This window comes from Seriola lalandi, unplaced genomic scaffold (assembly GCF_002814215.2).
Source record: "Seriola lalandi dorsalis isolate HSWRI2012SDOR001 ecotype SW California unplaced genomic scaffold, Sedor1 jcf7180002054476, whole genome shotgun sequence".
Taxonomy (NCBI): Eukaryota; Metazoa; Chordata; class Actinopteri; order Carangiformes; family Carangidae; genus Seriola; species Seriola lalandi.
Window position 1 is genome coordinate 1,187,307 of NW_019525029.1, and position 21,587 is coordinate 1,208,893.

General features: G+C 42.3%; 2 protein-coding genes across 7 annotated transcripts in view; both read right to left on the minus strand.

The window, feature by feature from the left end:
- The window catches only part of clasp2 (cytoplasmic linker associated protein 2), a 57,625-nt gene extending 53,516 nt beyond the window's left edge, over positions 1-4,109 (minus strand). For 4 of the 6 annotated variants that reach the window (XM_087175586.1, XM_087175582.1, XM_087175584.1 and 1 more), the window contains exon 1: positions 3,170-4,108. In XM_087175586.1, coding sequence (XP_087031712.1) covers positions 3,170-3,367 — 198 coding nt within the window. In that variant the 5' untranslated portion in view covers positions 3,368-4,108. Of the gene's footprint in view, positions 1-3,169 lie in introns of all 6 variants that reach the window. The other 2 variants (XM_087175587.1, XM_087175585.1) reach the window with 2 other exon arrangements.
- Positions 4,110-4,461: 352 nt separating this feature from the next.
- On the minus strand, positions 4,462-21,177 carry fbxl2 (F-box and leucine-rich repeat protein 2). The gene is made up of 14 exons (XM_023412293.2): positions 20,614-21,177; positions 15,909-15,970; positions 12,652-12,706; positions 11,711-11,785; positions 11,366-11,460; positions 10,580-10,744; positions 10,248-10,374; positions 9,340-9,414; positions 9,078-9,208; positions 8,519-8,579; positions 8,331-8,375; positions 7,938-7,994; positions 7,601-7,813; positions 4,462-6,756 (listed from the first exon to the last, which is right to left on the minus strand). The coding sequence occupies exons 1-14, from the start codon at positions 20,641-20,643 to the stop codon at positions 6,649-6,651; spliced, it is 1,299 nt and encodes a 432-aa protein (XP_023268061.1). The 5' UTR covers positions 20,644-21,177; the 3' UTR covers positions 4,462-6,648.
- Positions 21,178-21,587: the final 410 nt, after the last annotated feature.

Consider the following 21,587-nt stretch of genomic DNA (forward strand, 5'->3'; position numbering starts at 1 on the left):
CAAGGCATAGCATAGCACTGAGATTTGACCAAAGTGCAATAAGCACCTGGAGCCTTTTCTCTTCACTGCTATCCTTGCTGGCTGTAGCTCACCAGTTCCTGCAGCTGCTTCCCACTAAAAGCTGCAATCAATTCTCTTCACTGGAAGGCTTCTACTATGAAGCACCTGCAGGAAGAGTTGAGTTTGCAGGAACAACACAGTAAAACTGAAATACTTTCATTGTTTAAGAGGAACATATGAACATATTGAAGCTGCAGTGTAATATAAACTACAATAAAAACAACTGTCCAGTGGAATAAGTCTTATGAGAGATGAAACTGTACAATGACAGTAAGAAAAAAATATCCGGGGCACTCCAATTGTAGATGTGAAACTAAAAATCCTTTATTAATATATGGATATGCCAACGTGTTTCGACTCACAGAGTCTTCATCACATCCTGTGAACGCATTAAAGGATTTATAGTTTCACATCTACAATCGGAGTGCCCAAGATATTTTATTCTGACTGCCATTGTACAGTTTCAACTCTTATAAAATTTATTACACTGTACGTTGTTTTTTTCTAGTTTATCTGACCACGGTCATCGTCCTGGAAGAGCACCTGGTTTCACAGTTTTCTTCTTTAAATTCTCCATTATACCTTGTTGACCCTGTACAGCACTCACTCACACACACTGTTTTTCTTCATCTGCAGTGTAATATATTTAACTGGCAAATACTGGCAATAGAGTGTTTGCTCGGTTTGTTTATTGTATACTAAATCTTCCATTGTAATACACATTGTATCGAGGCTTGAGTGCATCATCTGTTCTCATGCCAAAATAATTTTGCGTGTTAGACACTCCATCTTCATTTCAACAAAATCCCACAGATCAGTGTGTCTGGGCAGGACAATCTAGCAGTAGTGTCAATCCTCAATCAACCCAGTCAGTGTCCAGTCATCTGGCCCTGCTGCCCATAAAAGCAGCATGCAATATTAATGCCCTATGTTTGTGTGTCTCAAATAGGCACTGAGGCCTCTGTGATGTTGTGAGAGCAGGGAGCATGGCGTGTATCTGCTGCTCACAGAGAACAGAAAGACAGTACAAGTGTGAAACTGACTCATTGACAAAAAAAGACCAGTCAATGGCACGCAAGTGAAGTAGAGAGGAAGACAGCCAAGGGACAGAAGGAATACTGTACTTCATCCACTCTTAAAAGAGGAACTTAAGTGCGACAGTATCCTTATCTGAACATTATTTGTATTTATGGGTAGTGACTTGTGCTTTCCACTTATCTATGTTTACCCAATTTATCATTCCAGTTCTCCATTCTCCTCCATAACTCCTCCTTCACTCTCTTCCACTTGTCAACTCTGAATCATCTCTTCTCTCTTCCCTCTCTCTGTGCTGATGCAGCATCTTGCTAACACCTGAACCCTCTTGCTTTTTGCCCAATAGGGAACCAATCAGCACCCCTAAAAGGTTTCTGTGTGAAGGCCGCTGAGGGGTCACCACTCACTTGCATATCATTGCCAGACACTGATTGTGTCACTCAAATGTGTCATCCACATAAAGGACCAAATTTGAACACAGGGAAATGTTACCTTGTCACAACTGGGGATGAATTGCATAGGGATGAAATACATGGAGGTAGTGATGAGTCACCTTTTCACTTTAAAAAATATTGATCTGGTCATTGATTTCAAGGATGTAAGTCAACTGATTCAGGCATTAGAAAAAGCCATAATAAAGAGTACAGACAAAAATCTTTTAGATCTTAACTTTAATCAACACTCAAAACTACCTCTTACCTATTCCCAACAGTGCCAACTAACGTCTCATTATCATTACCTTAAATGCATTACTGGCACCTTAAACTTGTTGTGAAGTGTTTAGATGCAAAACCATGATATCTTGGGACTGTCCAGAGTCTGTAATTATTCAGAAATTTGGGAGTGGGAGTTAAAAGGAAACTGATAAAATCTCAATATCTGTAATGGATGATTTAAGTCTTTATTTGTCAATAGAGAAAAACAAATGTTTGTTACTAATATACCAGCAGTGGTGCATTTTTATTAGCTTCTCTCTAGTAAATGGAAACCAGTTTGCAAAAATGTATTTAAAGTTTATGATGACAAGATGACAAAGCAAGTCAAATGAGAATGTTCTGCCACAAGTTGAGTAGTGCTGTCAAAAAAGATGTGCTTTCAAAAGGCAGAGGATGCTTTCTTTATGCAGAACACACAATTTCCACACTCATACAGTCTTGCTGTGTCCTGCATATCAGTGGAGACATTGTTAATCAGTTCAAAAACAGACTTGGGAGTCAAATTTCAGCATGCCTTGAGAAGAGATTTCAGACTGTTTTGACTTGCTTTCTGGGTTGGTGTGATATCATGGCAAAAATGTCACATTCCAGCATTTCTGAGTTGTGGAAAAGAGTGCAGACAAGGTCACCACACACACACACACACACACACACACACACACATACACACACACACATAAAAAGGGGTGAGAATGAACAGGAAAACAACTGAGAAAACACAAAAGGGGAGATTCGGAGTGTGTCTGTATGTGTGAGGGTGAATGAGAGAGAGAGAGAGGGAGAGATGGAAAGAAAGCATAGGTCATAACAATGAGGCTTCTAACCCCTCCCCCATCCAATCCAGTCCTCCAGTAGTCTACAGTCATGACAATAGGTCCCCTTAATACAGTCTGCCAAAACAACAATATAAACCCCAAACAACCACAGGAATGCCTTATGTCCTACTCTGTCACTGGGATGAAATTTAAAAATGTCAGCCTCTTATGAGACATGAATTGACTACTATATGGTGAAACTAAAATTGCCTTTTTTGAAGGATGGTAAGAGGATGTCCTACATGAAAATTGCAAAGTAAATTTTGTTTCTTTTGACTTTAAATTTGTTGAAATTAGATAAGTAAAGAGTAAACCGGTTTGATTAACTTTGTTTTGCAGGAGATCACACAACTATGATCGATGAGAGCTCGTTTAAAAAGCCCTTTCTCTGTTAAAGTTCTTCGCTTTGAAACTAATCTACCCCCACCCCTCTTCCCGTTCACTGGATAAATCGGTGAATGATAATTCATGAACAGGCGGAGGGGATCATTGCTGCAGTGACACTGTGATACTCTCATAGGATGAGTTGCCAAGATCTCTCACCTTGAAATTGCTGGAGTTCACCCATCCCGTTAACTCGTCTATGGTCTTATCCAGCCGGGATTTGTCCTGTTCCACGTCCTGGGAACGGTGCGGGTCGTTCAGGTAGTCAATAAGGTCCTGACCGACCTGCAACCTGCGGGTAACATCTTTCTGCAGTACCTGCTGATAAAAATAGTCCATGTTGTCATGATCCTCCATTGGGCACTCAGTGCCGAGTGGCCAGCCACTGAAGCCGGCCGAAGACAGGAGACAGTGGTCGGTGAGGCGGGTTGTGAAGCACCGAAAAAGATGTTAACTGTAGTTCCGTGGAAGGGCAGAGAGACTGTGTGGTCTGGACTGCGTCTAACTGATGTTAGACCATCAACATGCAATCCCTTATAAAAAAAAACAGCTTAATTTAACACCAACCAAATCAAAAGCCCAACTTTGTGTGACAAAGACCTAGCTCGGTAGCTTCTTTACTATAAAACGTTAGCTTATAAGGTTAACTTAAAACTTCGAGAAAGTTCGGGAAACGTGTAATTGTGGTGGACCTGGCAGGTTCCCTCAATATATCTGCATCAAAACAAGCTAGCAGCCCTGGTTGGCTATCTATCATGCTAACAAAAATAGCACCTAGCTAGTTAGCACAGCGACCCAAACAAGGGCAGACCGCTTCACATCAGCTAGCGCAGCTAGCTAACGTTAGTTATCCGCAGGCCTACGCCTGGCTCCTCTCCGCCCCTCTATTCCATAACCGCAGGCTGGAAAGTCTGCTAAGCTTCAACTGTCGACGCCTTCAGCACCAAACTTGCACCAAACTTTTACAACAAGGAGACAGCTCCAGTCCCGCGGCAACTGGTTTCTCTTTAATCCTATAATAATCGCCACTACCGCTGAATCCGTTACGAGGCGCTAAAAGCTGCGCGCTGCCGGGGACTGCAGTTCACCAGGAGGCGCAGCCGATCACAGATCAGGCCGATGGGTCTTCGGGCACCGCACAGCTAGCCAGTATGATGCCTGATGTAAAATGTCCAATTGCCAAGTATACGGGGAACAACGCCAATGCTTAAACAGGGAGATAGATACACTAGCCATATAAGATCCTATTTTTATAACTTCATTACTCATGGCTGGATAATTATGTTTCCCGTAAATCATGAATCTACAAGCCGCACTGCTAATGCGGGTGTTTACCGTCTACAAAGCTCTTTGGTGACATCTAGCGGTGAAACTGCGGTAGAGCCGGCGTTTGGTTTGCCGCAGTTCACATTAAATACTGGGAGACAAAATTTCACACTGGAGAGACAAAGCACATTTACTATTAGTCACTTTTATTTATTCATTTGTTTATTTTTTTCATTTACTTATTTATTTTCATAAACATAAAACTGTTAAAACAGCTGTCAAAGAGAGGGCATTAGTATCACAGCCAGTCAAGTCAGCTATGTTTCCGAGTCCATCTTCATCTTTCTGTCTGCTCTCCTTTGTTTCAGTCCTATCCATAGTCCTGCCAATCTCCCCAGTCTTTGAGCACTTGGACTTGAGCACTACACAGCACTTGCCAGTCTCTTTATTAGCGCAATATTGCGAGCTGCTTCTGTTTTGTTGTATTTTCAGTGCTTCGAGTGGTGGTATTTCATGCCCCATACATGTGTTACTCTGCATGGCAAGACAGATAATGCTGAGATCCTGCTGATCTGAGGGAGTGTCTGTATAGAGTGAAATAAACTCTTGGTTCTGGGGCTTTCCAGTCACTGCATATCACATTCCTGTTGTCACATTAGTTTCGTAGGATTGGATGAGTGGGAATTTGTTGCTGATTCAATTAAATCTTACCAGACCCGTGTCAAAATCTATTTCTTAATAATTCCTTATGTGCTATTTGGGGCATTTAGCAAATTAATTATAGTGAATAAAGACAATTCATTATTTCCTATATCATCAGTAAATTGCCCATTGCCCAATTACACAAAATTATACTAAATTAACTTTCAAATACATAAATTCATGTGATTGTCAAAAGGTTGAGGTGCCTTTGCTCACATCCTAATACCTTTAATCTCAACTTTAAGCTAATTTCCATTTCATTTTGAGGCAAAGTTGCACCAATGTTAGCCCTGATTGAAAACCAAATACACACAGCAATAAATCTGAGTGATGGACTCCACAGTCCATTTAAAAAGAGTGGGTATACCACAGTTGTATCAGTGTTACTAAACTTACTCTGAATAGTAGGGAGACTGGAAACCCACTGATGTAAACAAGTTTGTCTCTGGTGCTAACCTAATCCAGGATGTAAACAAATGCTTAAGTGGTCAAGTGGGAGCTAGTGCGCAGGGCAACTGACAGGATTGGATCAGGGCCTTTGAGCCAACATTACCACACAGTACACAGGAAAGGCCACTCATCCCAGTGGCATACAGAGTCAACATAATGCTTTTAGACACTGAGGGTCTGAATCATAGGTCCAGTTTCTTCTTTTCCAACTCAAAAAGAATGACAAACATATCTCCCTCTCTGGATAGACAGGCATGGACAATTACAATAAGCACTGAAAAAAATAAAATTAAACAACATTTTGTTGGCCTAACCCAATTTTGAGTGAGTTGCCGTAAGTGTAATTTTTTTTTTCAATTGCAAAACATTCTCTGTACAAACAGAATCAGAATCTCAACAGAAGTTTCTCAGATGCACAAATATGTCACATGTCCCAATCTGTACTTCCTGTTCATTCCCAACTCTTCCACACTAGAGAGTTGAGCTGGCTGTGCCAAAGCAATACTGTTGATATCCAGAAGATCTGCATTTCCTACAACCCAGCACTCATCTCCCTCCATGCTGCATGTTTATTGGTTGAAGCAGAATGAATCACAGAATGGTCACAAAGAGGTGTCATGTGATTGGTTGAGATGATACTCCACAGAGAGCGAACTGTTGTCCATGATGACAGTATCGTCATTTTTTTTTTTTTTAGTTTGAACATGATGCATTGTAGTTCCACTGTTCAGACCTCCCATCTCCAGCTGTCCAGTTGCCGTCCTCTATGCCCGCAGGTGGGGAGTCAGGGGTGTGAAAAGCAGGATGGAGTAGAGAACCTGTTTTTGTCCTTACAGTGAGAGAGAGAGAGAGAGAGAGAGAGAGAGAGAGAGAGAGAGCGAGCGAGAGAGAGAGAGAGAGAGAGAGAGAGAGAGAGAGTGAGGCAGAGAGAGAAAAAGAGAGTCCATCCATCCATCCATGTTTCTTCCCCCAACCCCCTTCCCACCAAAAACCTGGGGCTGCTGCAAAGCTGATTGGTGAGCAAGACGAGAGGAGGGGCGGGTTCAACTGATCAGGGATCAGTGGCCATCAGTCTATGTATTGATCAGTGATCAGGAGCAGTGAGTGGGTCCAGCCCCTCCTCTCCCCTACACCTACCCCAGTCCCCCCCAACCCCATTTCAGCCCATATCAGAGCAGCAGGACCTGTAGACAGAGGTGGCCCCCCCTGGCCCTCCACTGTCAGAGGATGATGCAGCAGCGGCACAGACGCTGGCCACCTCCATGTACAGAGGGAGGGGGTGTCACTGGGGCAAAGTAGGCGTGGACCTTGATCTCTGGAAGATGGGCCTGTGTAGGGAAGATGTACGTTATTATAAGGATACAAACAGGCAAAAAAAAAAAGAAGAAAACATCACAGTAAAAGGCCCACATATGTCTGGGATTTGCTTCGGTGTCCAGTTAACTGTTCTATTTTTTTCTTAAATGAATATTTCAACATTTTCTGAAATATGAGGCTATGGTCAGCAGCAAGTTAGCTTAGCTTGGCACAAACACTGGAAACAGGAGAAAAGAGCTAGCACTCACTCTGCCTGATGAAAGCTAATCTTAAAATCACAAATTAACATGTTAGATTTTGTTTTCTTTAAGCTGTACAAAAAACAAAGGATACAAATGATAATTTATGCCTTTATGATGAAGATTATTTCTTGTCACAGCACTGATGACACATCTCCAGGAAGATCCTGTTCACAGCAAAGAAAATAGTAATCTCCGTGAGTCAGGGGTTATGTGTCCTTTTTATGCATTGATTTTTGTACGGATTAAAGAAACAAGATGTGTTGTGTTTATTAGTGAGCTTTATAGGTGCAAGTTGTTGGATGGTGTTACCTTCAGGCAGACCCAAGCTAGCTGTTTCCCCTTGTTTCCAGTCTTTATGCTAAGCTAAGATAACCGGCAGCTGGCTGAAGACTTACATTTAACGGCAAGTTGTACCCATCTCTTCATCTAAATCTCAGCAAGAAAAAAGGTATATTTCCCAAAATGTCAAACCATTACCTATAATGCATAATGACACAACATGATTTTTAGATAAAATATTGTAGGGTAAAACTAAACAGAGAAGAGATGAAAAAGATCCTCGGATGCAATCATTCATAAGAGCACACTTTATTTCCCCATGATTTCCACTGACCCGGATGCGTTTGATGCCAGCCCTGGTGACTTGCTGACAGTCGTAGAGCTCAATGCGCTCCAGACGATGGCAGCTCTTCAGGTGCTCCAAGGTAACATCAGTGATGAGGGGGCAGTTGTCCAGCTCCACCACAGTGAGGCGCTCTTGGCCACAGGTACTGCTGCTCAGAGCTCTGATGCCATCATCTGTGATCAGCTCGCAGTGGGACAGGGACTGTGCGCAACACAGCAGACAGGGATGAAGACACAAAGATAGATGGATTAAAGCTCCATAAGCAATGCAGACAGGCTGAGGCAGAACCTGGCACAAAATCAGAACTGCAGGTGTAGATGTTTACCAGTGCTTGCAGGCGAGGGCAGTGGATAGACAGCTGAACCAGGGTGTTATCTGTCACCTGAGGAGAGGACAAACTTGATTAAAGTACTGTTCTCACATGTGTAGAGACAGCTTTGAGGCTCACTTCTCAGTCTTGGGAGGCATGTGTTGCATGTTCATGTCTACCTACAAAAAACTTTTTTCTTCTGTGTCACCTCTTCTCTGTCTCCCTCTCTGCTTTCTGTCACAAGTGATTTAAATACTAAGGTCATTAGACTGCCTACTCTCCCTCCTGGCAGAAAACAAACCCTGCAATACACACAATCATGTCTGTCTTTTTCAAACCATGCAATATCTATCCAAACAGATAAAAGCTACCCTAAATAAATACCATGGAAAGGACAAATTCTCTTACCAAAATACATTCTTCTAAGTCCATTTTTTCAAGCTCATGACAATTCTGTGAAGATAAACAGATTGTTTTAGCTTTTTGTGTGAAAAGCATTTCATTTAACTCAGAGATATCCAGGTGAAATGGTCAGTTGACCCAACAAAGGGTTCTCAGATAAGCAAACAGGAAGAAGAGAGCAAAATGAAACTCACCCTGGCCAGCACAGTGAACCCTGCGTCCGTAACATGGGAGCATCGTGCAGCTTCAAGAATCCTGAAATCACACAGACACATGCAAGACTTGTGAAAACCGCTCGGAGTGGTGTGCAACTGGAAACACTGTAGGATTATTGTGACTCATTGTGTGTTTAATAATGTTTACAACAACAACAAATCATCAGCCTGTCAGTCTGAGGTGGATACTGAAGATCACTGTAGGACACAGTGGGCTGCATTGGGCGGTCACAGATTCTTCTTCAGGTCTAAGAAGTGATCCTGATGAAAAGCCAAAAATGTAGGACCTTTTAGTCATAATTTACATCGATCCCGTTCATTTTCAGAAGCTAAATGCACCTGCAGAACCACAAATGCATAAAGTGGATCTAGTCCATTTTTTGGAAATGGTAGCAGCCACACAGCCTAAGAAGGATATTTTGTAGATACCGAAGCAAGCTGTTGGTCTCCTCGAGAAGGATGGTGGGACAGGTGTCTTTGTGTATCGTTGTGTATATATGTGTGTGTGTGTGTGTGTGTGTATGTGTGTTTTTCTCACTTGAGTCGGGGACAGTTGAGTCCCAGTGCAGTGAGAGAGGCATCCGTGATGTTACTGCAGCCAGACACACAGAGGATCTGTAGCTTGTGGCATCCTCGGCACAGACTGACCAGGCCTTCATCTGTTATTTGCTGGAGGCAACAGAAGACAACACAAAACAAATTAAGAAAACACTGAGGCATAAAGACACAACCCTCATGCTTTTTTAAGAAAAGAATCAGTCTCTCCCTCCTCCAATCCCACAACAAAATGTTTGTCTTACTGTGCAAGACTGCATATTGATGGTGGTGAGTTCTGGGCAGTGTTTCTGAAGGTGTTTCAATGCTCCATCGTCCAGCTGGGTTGAAATAAAATAAATAAATAAATAAAAAAAAAGAAAGCAGAATACTGTCAAGACATATGTGACTGTGTTGATGTATACGCTATGGCTAAAAACCAGAAATCAGTGACTTGTGATGAATTACTTTTGAACAATTTCACCCTGTTCCCTGTTTTTCCATTAGTTGAATCAATAGTGATATTCACATGTGACTACTGACCAATGTGAGCACCCACTCATGGAGGTTTCATGCTTTTTCTCCAGGCAAGAAAAATAGACTAGACTTTGGTAGGAAAACAACTGAGCACAAAACCTGAAGAAAAAGCTGTTACAGCATAAAAAATAAAAAAATAAAAAAATTTAGTATAGTAATTAAGTAAAAAGCACAGATACCATGGAATTGAATTTTCAGTAGAGGTAAAGAAGTGTACTATATCTTATGATTTTGGTTTCTATGTTAAGAAATCTGAGAATTTACAGGTATTTGTTTTGAGTTTTCTGTGTTTTTACCATTTCTTTAAAACATTCTTTTTACAGTAAATTGTAGTCAACAGTGTCCTCAGCAGAAGGTAACACCAACAACATCTTGAAGATAAAAAACAGATGTGTTTTAACCAGTCTGCTCCTTTTAAACAATTCAGGCATTTTACAGTGAAACTTTGTATCAAGCACAAAAGGTTGGTTTTAACAATTGCCACGAATCAAATGTTTAATCACCAATATGAGGTAAAAATGTATTTTAAAATAGAATTTAAAACAACAATGGAAAGAATCTAAATGCCTAGTAAAGTTTCTGAAGAAGGCATAACATTTCCTGCCCTGAGTGTCCGTATGTGTATGAAACACTGTACCTGTGTGCAGCCTCTGAGGAACAGTGCTCGTAAACCAGTGCAGCCTCTAGCCAGAGCCTCAATACCGTCACGTGTGATCTGGTCACACCATGACAGGTTCAACATCTCCAGCATTCTGCAGCCATCACTGAACAGACAGCCAAACAATTCACAATACACACACAGTTAGATACAGAGTTAGATACAGAGAGTGTTATGTGTGACCGTACAGTATGTTCTCAGGATGTAACAGGTGAGGGCTTTGTACTGACAACTGTTTCCACTTTAGTACTGACAGGGGATTTGTTATGTTAGGGTTTAATTAGTCAGGTTAGGGTTTAGTTGGGTACTACCTGAGAGCCTTGAGGGAGTGGTTGCTGATGGACACACAGGAAGTGAGATCTAGGTGTTTGAGTTTGGAGCAAAACTTGCTGAGGCTGAGGCAGGTGCTGTCTGTGATCTTGGTGCAGCCGTTCAGATTCAACACCTCGATGTTTCTGCAGTTCTGAGCAAATGTCCTGGGAAACAGTCGAACAGTGATGAGGGAGAAGAGAAATTACTCAAGAGTAACTTCATTGAATAAATAAGCTGGGAGTTGCTCGGGAGCCAATTAACAGAGTCATCAGCAGGCCCAAGGGAGGTTGTTGTAATATCTACTGCATGTTTCTGTTTTTTTCATGTCACTGTTATATGAAAGCCTCCAAAGAACAGCTTGTATTTCTTTAAATCAGTTGTTTATAGAGGTGTTAGAAATCTTCAAGTGAAGCCATGTAAATCTACAGATCAAGAGGTTCCATGTAAAAACAAAATTACATCACCAGTGGTCTTTCTTTGTTTTTGTTTTACTGTGTGTGTGTGTGCGTGTGTGTGTGTGTGCGTGTGTGTGTGTGTGTGTGTGTGTGTGTGTGTGTGTGTGTGTGTGTGCATAGTAAAGTGAGATGGAATCAACAAAAGAGTTTCTAGCACAGAGTCCCATGGGACTGAACGGGCACAAGCGGCTTTAACTTTAAACGTTATCACACAGGGACAAAAAAGCAAAAGTAATCAAAGCAACAAGAGAATGGCTTTAAGAAAAAGCCAAATCAAAACCACACTGTAATTAGTGGTCAGTGTATGTCAGAGAGACAATATAATCTCACTTCATGGAGGCATCTCCCACGCTCAAGCAGCCCCTGAGGCTCAGCTGCCTCAGGAAGCCTCCACAACGCTTCGAAATGTTCTCCACCACCCGCCCCTGAGAGACAGAGGGACACACAGAAAGAGAGAGAGAGAGAGAGAGAGTGATATGACTTGGACCACAGGACAGAGGATCAGCTGTGACGTCACAGTCACCACCAAAGCCTACTGACCCAGCACTAAGCCTTGGGCTGGATAATGCTACTCAACAAGCACACACGTTCACACACCCACACACGCGCACACACGTGCACACACACACACACACACACACAGTCCATTCAACCCCCTCACTCTTCACCCCTCACCTCTATGTCTGTCTGGAAGTTGAACAAGTCGATCTTCTGCCAGTTGCTGCCATCTAGGGCCAGGACATTCCACGCCTGGAAGGTGGCGGACAGGTTGTGGACAGAGATAGACAAGTGGGTCAGACAGAGGTGGAGGAAGGTGAAGCTGTTATCATAATATGTGGGAGAACCTCTATAGCATATCTGTAAGTTTATGTACACAGCAAATACTTTTTGTTTCTTTCTTCATGGAGCAAGCGCAGTAGCTGGTGTTTCCACTTATTACACTGCTTCCTTCTAGAGCCTCTCAAATGTGAGGATTTTGCAGCTTTTCTTTATTTCGCCATTTTGATTGGACGAAACAAGACACTTGATTACATCACTTTGGGCTCTCTGAGATAATATGGGGATTTTTCACTGTTGCCTGATACTTTATAGTCAGAGCAACTGATTAGAAAATAATCAGAAGACCAATCATAGCAATGGCTGTAAATGTAGGTATAGAGTTTGCCTGCATGAAACTAGGCAGACTGGAAGTACAGTACTCCAAAACAAGTAATGATAGAAAAAAAAAAAAAAAAAAAAATCAAAACTGCACTTTGTGCTTTGTCACTGCGACATAATATTATACATTGGAGCTTTTGTAAGAGAAGCAGCCACCACAGCTCTGCATTCACAGTCCACGTGCCAAGCTCTTGTTATTATTCACAGATAGCTCATTCATAAATGGCTTTCAGCTGCCGTGCACTATGGCAAAGCAGCAGTCCACTTCCACATAACCAGCAGATGGCACTATATCATAGACATTTCCAGAGAATTCAACAATGGTAAATGGGTTTTAATTTAACCACCACCACCATTTATACAATAGTTTATAAAAATACATCAATGCATTCTTTTAAAATCATGAGTGTGTTAGTCTATATTGGGTGGCATGGAGGTGCAGAGAGGGAAGTGCTTACCTTGGATACTTGGGCACACCTACAGAGTGTTACCACATCTAGATAGGAGAATATTCTAGGTAGAGAGACAATAAAACAGGATGAGTTTGTCTCAGATGAATGAAGGCCATCAGATAAAGAGTTCAGTTTCCAGTTAAACTTTTAATGTGGATATCTTTCCCTTTTGTGTAAGTGAATATATGTTTTTAAGTCTGTAGAAAACAGAACAATCCCCTGTGTTTGGTTGGTAGCAGGAGAGCCCCACAGACAGGCAGTGTTTGAGCTGTGGGCCGGTCATCCACAAAGGGCTGCATGCAGCAGGCTACTGGGTCAGCTCAATCCATTAATCTGCCAATGAGTAATCTCTGGAACTCAGACAGGCAAGGCCACAGACAGCCTGGGATAGATAGATAAACATATATACATATACAGAAGCAATCACACATATATGACCCCCAATATCCTCTGAGTTCCCAGTGGTTAAATGGTCTGTTACTGCTCAGAGAAGTGCCTTAAGGGGGCAATCTATACAAAATTTGAGGTATTCAGAGAATTGTCATGGTGCCAAAGCTTTGAGTGCAGCTGGGGTCTGAATGTCCTTTTAACCCTAGGAAACAGGAGCTGGCCATTGTTTCCTTCATATAGACGCAGACAAAAGCCGTGTGTTTTGATGTGTGTTAGGCCGGGGCATGTTGGTACATGTCTGTATAATCTATACCCGAGTCTTGTGTCAGGGAGTACATGGATACAATCGACAAAGCAACGCAAAGACACCCACACACATGCACACACGTGACACACATGCACGCTCACACATCCAACATGTGGACACACACACACACACACACACACACACACACACACACACACACACACACACACACACACACACACAACACACAGTCCTTGAAATGATTGCAGGCCACCAGCAAAGCTGACCAATCAAGTGGGTGCTCATCGATCTCCATTCTAATAACTGGTTAATGGCTGTGACGCTGATCATTGATTGACTGTCTGTTTTAATCAAACACTCTGACTTTCCATTATGTGAGAGGGAGGCCTTTTACCAACCAGAGAAGAATTCTGCTAATCATACTTACAGGGAAGCAATCAATCAATCTGATTTGATCAGATCAGCTCTGACTTTTTAGATGAAGAGAGGTTGCTGAATACAGACAGACTATAGAGTTTTTCATAAGAATGAGAAGGAGAGACAACAGAAAGGGGAGTCAGTGACATAACAGAGCTAAAATCAGAGGTACAACATCACGAGGACTGTATGTTTTTCACTTTACTAAACACAAGGAAGCCCTAATGCTGCCTTTTGAACACAGGCAGAACAGAAAATAAGTTAATAGCCTTTGATTGCTCTGTCAGATCCTACCTGGGTATGCCCTTTTATTCTGACATGGCACATAATAGGATTTTAATGGAGCATAGTCCCATTTGTTGACAAAATGTACACCTGGCCCTTCAAGCATGGCTAGATAAGAGAGAGTGGAGCCTTCACCATGAGTCTGGGACTGGTTGCCATAGTAACTCCAGTCAGACATGAATTTGGGTGATGGCGGGGAGGGTGCTGAGTCAGTGCTTCTGGGTAAGAGGACCCTGAACCACTCTGAACTCTCTCCAAGGCTCGTCTGTCAGACAAGGTTCTTCTATATCACGGCACAGTTTTCACAGTTAATATGTATGCTGCACTGTCCTAGATAGCAGCTGTTTACAATGCACCGGCTGAAAGGCAGACGAGCGCAAAAACAAGTCAGGTACTCAGGCTCGCTCACAGTGATACATTAAACATAAACACTAATGCTAATGAGAACACTAATTAGTCAGATTAACAGATTCATTAGCTACTATTCCTATGGCAACATACCTGCCAACACATACCACATGGGTGATCTACTCCATAAACTTATTGCTGCTTGCAGCTCCTCGACACAGGCCACTATATGTCCCCCCAAAGGGTGGGTTTCTCCTCGAAGCTTCTTTCATTGTTTTATCTTAAAGCTGCAGCAATCAGTCAATTAATCAATTAGAAGTTCAACAGAAAAACTGATTAGGAAATATTTTGATGATCAAATAATCATCAATTTAAGTCATGTTCCAAGCAAAAGTACCAAACTCTAACAGGATGGTTTGTCTTTTCTTCAGTGTCTTTGGGTGTTGGATTGTTGGTAAAAATCAAACAAGCAATATTAATATTTTATCTTGGCAATGGAAATTTTCTATTTAACATATTACTCTAAAAGTGTTGTAAATTGAGGGCACAACATTTGTGATTCTTGAGGTCTACATACAGATCTTATTAATACTACTGGGACAAAACAATGTCCCTCACTGTGTATCATGGTGACAGGGCATAACCAAATTATAAATATAAAAAAGGCTCGAGTCAACCCACTTTCCATGGTTTATAAACAAGATTTACTGCCATCACAATGAGGCTTCCTCACAGCTGATGTTGTGTAAGTGTCTCAACATGACACATGTGACAGTAGGTCATGTGTTGTAGCCAGGAAGTGCATGTGAGTGCATGTTTTTTCTGTCCACCAGTGAGAGTGTGCTGGTGGTAATGGGTGTACTGGTAGTCTCCGTGGAGACACAGCTGGAGCAGCAGAAGAGCACAGCACTGCGGAATTCCCCACCAGCTAAGACAAGCTATTTATAGCATACATACACAGACATACAGTTTGCATAGACCCAGAGGTGTTTCACGCACGCACACACACACACACACACACACACACACACACACACACACACACACACACACACACACACACACTCACACACACACACACACACACACACACATAAACGCAATACCCAAGTGCAGAAAATAAACAGGCCACATCATGTGTCTGCAGAGAAACATGCAGGTGCATCCCTTTTTAACACACATGCACACACACACACACAAATCCATATATAAATCAATGTGGAGGACAAACACGAGTGAGTGCACGTGTGATGTCAGATTTATGGGTCATGCTCAGCTGCTGCTGTGAGACAAAATATTGGTCTGTAGGTCACACTGTTAACAGAGCCTCATTTCAGACTAGTGACCAACATACATCATACAACACACACACACACACACACACACACACACACACACAGACAACTACAGTACACAACACACTCACACACATACATACACACACACAAAACAAGTGACATAAAAAACATACATACACACACTCCTACAATTGTGTGTGTGTGTGTGTGTGTGTGTGTGTGTGTGTGTGTGTGTGTGTGCGTATTATTAATCTTACCTAAGAAGAAGCTCTTTGGGGAGCTTCTTGTTAATGGGGGCTTCATCGCTGTTTGAGAACACCTGCCGAGACACAAGATAAACAACAACATTGAGTCAGTGTGTGTGCATGTGTGTGTGTCAATATGTGTGCGTTTGAGGTGGTCAAGAGCAATGTGACAGAAACAAGACACAAGCTGTTACAATCGCGACACAGATCAAAACAGAAACTGGACAGCATCATTATCATCTTCAGCAAATCCACCACAAGAAGACTACAGCAAGTAGATCTAAACCAGTCTTATCTTATTTCACCAAATCAAATGTGTTTAATACAAATAGACCCTTGCACTATATTGGTATTAATGATAAATAAGCTATTATTTCCTTAAGCTTTACTAATATACAAGCAGGAGCTACATTTGGCTTTTCACATCCCCTCCTTACAAGCTTATAATTCTGTTAGCCTGGTCAGCCTGTTGGCATGCTTATCTCAATTAGTCTACTCGCTGGATGTCTGGCCATCTGCTGAATGGGACACACACACACACACACACACACACACACACACACACACACACACACACACACACACTCGCAGGTGATTCAAGTCAGACCTCTCTATGTGAAGAACAGAAGCAGAACATTCTAGATCAGGTGGGCTGTATTCAGTCATGAATTTAAATTACAGCAAACACCCACATTCGCTGTGCCTCTGCAGACACACATCCTCCCGGTGATATACTTGTATCCTCAAAGACTCAGAAACTGTATCTAATGAAGGGGACTCCCTGCTGTTTCACGCGCAAACACAAACAGCGAAATGTGGAAAACACAAAGGGGAGCGAGAAAAGGCTCAGGAGGAGCAAAGGTTGATTCTGTGAACGTCTTGGCTCCAGATACCTCCATGACAGTCGCAAGCTCCTTGAAAGAGAAAGCAATAAAAGAAGATGGGAGAAACAGAGAGGAAGTGGGGAAGCAGAGGGAAGTAAGAGACAAAGAAATGGTGCTACAGTCGGGGACTACTGGAAAAAATATGTGCAAAAGTCATTGTTAAAATCAGAGAGAGAAAGGAGGTGGATGAGAGGGGAGAAGGAGGGAGGAAGGAATGAAGGCCATTTAAAAGGAAGTGAGGTCAAAAAAGGACAGTTGGTCCAGTCAAGGTCCAGCAAAAGATTAACTCCACTGGTTAGAATTTTAACATCTATATTTAGGTAACAACACAGCAGACAAAGTGGTCTGAAACGCAGTTCTGAACCTATTGATTAACTATATCCAATAATAGCTCCAGGTTATAGTTAAAACCTTGTCGATCACTGGTCCCCATATGCCCCTGTTTTGAATCACACAATATCACAATCTACCCATTAGTGTTGGGGGCAACTACCTCTATGGGAGGCTTAATAAAGGTTGATACAAATGCTTTGGAATAAAGCCTTAATCATCACCACGTGACTCACTATCAGTGATATTCAGAACAGTGTCAACTGAGGAAACGGAAGGTAAATTGACCTTAACTGTACATTACTGTATGTACTGAATGTTAGGAAGAGAACTGTCAACACACAAGGCCTACAGTATATTAACTCAGTGTCTCTCTAAAGACAGAGGTGGCTTAGGATTTAGGACTAAATTTAGACTTAATTCCAAACCACCTCTGTAACACATCACTCACCTTTGACCTCTCCTTCAACAGACACATGGTTACAAACAATCTAGACAGGCTGGTCTATAACCTTATGGGTTTTATATAAGATAGCACTGAATATAGACCACAGTCTTTACATGATGTGGTTTAAAGCAACAAACTGAAACATTTATTGCATAATAGTATCTACTCTGGTACTGTCCAGACTAAGAAAATGAATCAACAATTTTGATGTTTGAGTAATCATTTAAGTCATTTATCAGGGAAAAACAATAAACATTTGCCCCTATTCTTTATAGGATCTAGGATTATTTTCATTATCGATTAACCTGTTGATTATCTTCTTGATAAATCAACTAATCTGCTACATAAAAGATAATAAAACTGCGAGAAATGTTCAACACAGTTTCTTGAGCCCAAAGTGATGTCCTCAGATGTTTGTTTTGATCAACCAACTGTCCAAAAAACTAAGATATTCAGTTTACTACAGAACAGGAAACAGAAAGCACCAAACTCTCAGATTTGTGAGGCTGGAACCAAAAACTATTTCATAAGTTGCTCATTAAATTTCTGTTGCCAAGCAACTAATTAACTAATCATTGCAGCTCTAATATCATTGTAAATTGAATATTTTGGGGTGTTGCACTGCTAGTCAGACAAAACAAGAAACTTTAACGAAGTAACCTTGAGCTATCAGAACTTATGATGGACGTCTTTCTGTATTATTTATGAACAAAACAATTAATCAACTAATCTAAGAAAATTACCTACAGATTAATCAATAATGATTAAGACCCATATCCTATAAATTTCATTTGTGCGTCAGTGGAAAGAAAGTCAAAAAGTTGATCAACACAAAAAAGTTAGCATACAGCCTCTCTCTCTCTCTTTCTCTCTCCGTGTTGTGTAACCCAAGCCCCACGAAAGACGTTGCCAGATGCAGTGGCATGAACACAGTATTTGGTGTGTAATCTCAGCCGTAGATATGGCATCATGACAGCAAGGGTCAAAGCCATCTCTGGTACGCGTGCTCCATTAAAATTATCACCTCAGCATTCTGGTGCCCTCGTTCCCTGTGCCAGCAGAGCAGCATTCCCAAGCAGGGAGTTCCTCTCTGCAGTCATACTCCTATTCCTAGACAGTGTACAACAGGGTGAATATGCAAATCTGGGTTTTGAACTTGTGTGGCTCAAGTCTAGAGTTTCTTTGCTACAATAAAGCAGCTATGAGGAAATTAGATCTGTGTCATCTGCTGTGTTCACTTTCAGGCCTGCAACTACAAGGGCTTTGCACCAGGTGTTCATTATAAAGCATCATCTCAGGTGTTAGGCTATTAGACAACCCTCCCATGTCCTACTCTATAACCCCCTACTCTTCAGTCCCTCTCTCTCTTACACACCAGCTTGTTTCCCACTGTATGCTGGTTTTCATCTAAGAAGCTTATAGCCCTGTTGAGAAATCCACTGATACGGCAACACACATCAGCACCACAACCGCCTTCTGTTCTCACTCACTCACATGTAGACACACATGTTGGTACATAAGCAGCCGAAACACCTGACGGACAAAGTCAAGTACCATCAAGTCAAAAAGAATCTCAACAATGCATGAATAATGTCAGAGATAAACAATGCTAACAGCTTACTGGAGTCACAACCAGTTGGGTGGGAGCTGATTTAAGGCTTGTGCACAATTACAAGGAAAACGTTGACACAGCAAAACATGGTAATTATTATGCAACAGGTATTACAGATCAATCGAACTAAATTGATCTTCAAAACAATCTGTAAAACTGTGTGCAGACGAGTAGGGCTGGAAAGTGACTTCACTCAAATACTACACATAAGTAGGCATACAGTTTTGAGGTATTTGCTTTGTACTATGCTCTTTTATACTTTAACTACTTCTACTACATTTCAGAAGCAAATATTGCACTTTTTACTCCACTGCATTTACTGTACTTGACAGCAGTGGTTGATGGTTACTTTGAAGATTTGGTTATTATATAAAAACATGATTCTGTGTAAAATATTACTTACTGTCATAGATTTAACAATGCAACATTATATCAAGTAGAAAAATTTAGTTTTAGTTCGACCAGCTACAACATAAAATGCTGCATACTCAGTGATCAGTAATAAGTAATGTAATGTAACACTGACAGGGATCATCCTGTCTGCTTTATGAGTTTACTGTTGATACCTAGCTGCTAATAATTCTGTACTTGTACATATAAATACAAGTAATATTTTGAATGGAGTTGCTTGACATTAAGTATTTTTTTTAACCTTGAGATATTGCCACTTTTACTTTAGATGAAAATACTTCTTTCATTACTGCAGTTGAGCACTGAGCTCTAATATTCATGAAAGGGTGTGTGTTTACCACTTTCCTGCAAAATCATCATGGAAATGTGGAAAGGTTGTGGGAGGATATAAGATCATTCATAGCACCTGTGTAACATACTATCTTATTACTGATTCTTAAACACAAAACTGTCTGTAGTGTGCCAGGGATTCTCAGAGAGCCACCCAAACCTCCTGTGGCACCTGTCATTCACAGGTATTAGAGGAGGTGTCACCTGCCAAACCCAAGTGATGACTAATTGAATGCTGCTACACTGCTTGTATTAACAACATTACTCTCCATCTGCAGCCCCCTCTCCTGAAAGCCTGTAACCTCAGGCGACAGTGCCAGCCAGCCTCGGCCCTGATATATTGACAATCCTCAGCCACAGCCCTCCTGTCCCGCAGTCCTGAGCTCCATGTTGTCGCTGTCTACTGGTGCGGCAGGACAATAACAGGATTTCGGATTACCCTTGACCAACAAAACGCCTCGGCTCCTGACTGAATGTAAAATTAGGAGCAAAGCACGGTGGACCACACACACACACACACACGCACTCACACACACACACACACACACACACACACTGTCTCTCTCTTTCTCACACACAGCACACAGACACACACACACACACACACACACACACACACACATTGCTTATACAAACCCACGACTCCCACGTCTACTAGAAACAAACAGTTTAACCGCTGGTGGTCCACTCCCTCTGTCATACCTCGAACCGGCCCTTGGTGATACCGTTCATGTCTGCGGCGGCACGTCCCTGCTACAAACCGCACAGATACCAGCCGAGCCGTTTGACGACTGCCGTTATTGTTTTTGTCGCCGTTTTATTTTTGGTCGGTCGGAGTGTAGGAGCCGAGCTGGAGCTGGGTCCTCACACCCTCCCTCCCCTCCTCCTCCCCCCCAGCCGTCAGCGAGGCTCCTGTCTCCGGGTCAGCGAGGCGGTGGTGAGGGTGGTGGTGTCGGTTCCGGAGCGGCCTGCGGTAACGTTAACGGTCGTTGTCTCGGAGACCAACGGCTCCCCAGCCCGTCTCATCGCAAGGCTACCAAAATAACAATAATAACATGGACGGTCTGTCAAGTGACTTCACTTCCGCCTCTCCCTTCATCGCTCCAGCGCAGGTCAGCTGGCCCCAGGATTCACAAGTTTGCTAAAAACACACGGGAAACGCGAAATCAACGTCCGCTTTCATCTTCCGCACCATATTTTCTCGCATCAAACACATGTACGGCGACTGGCACGACCGTTTTCTTCAATGTTTTCTGTTTACTTGCGGGGAAGGGGGAGGGCCTACGTGACGTCATTGCTGCGGGAAAAGCACGCGTGGTCGATTTGTTTTGATTGTGGGGGGCTTGCAGAGATTTTGGCGAATTACGACAAAGGACGTTCTTTTTTTTGACCGCAATCACCGAGACAGTCACGGGAACAACAGCACCGAGACGTGACCCGACACGAGCCCGCTGGGTCTGATTAAGGGAAGGAAACACACACATCTGAGAACGCCAGCTCAAGGAGCCAAGATTTTCTCTCCAATAGAGATCTCCATCACTGTCACATTCAGCCTTCAACCTGCAGACACACACACACCCTGAACAACTTGCACGAGTCATCCCTGCATTATATAAACTGCTTACATATATACGGCGGTGGAGGTCACACTGTAAAAATGCTCCACTACAAGTCCC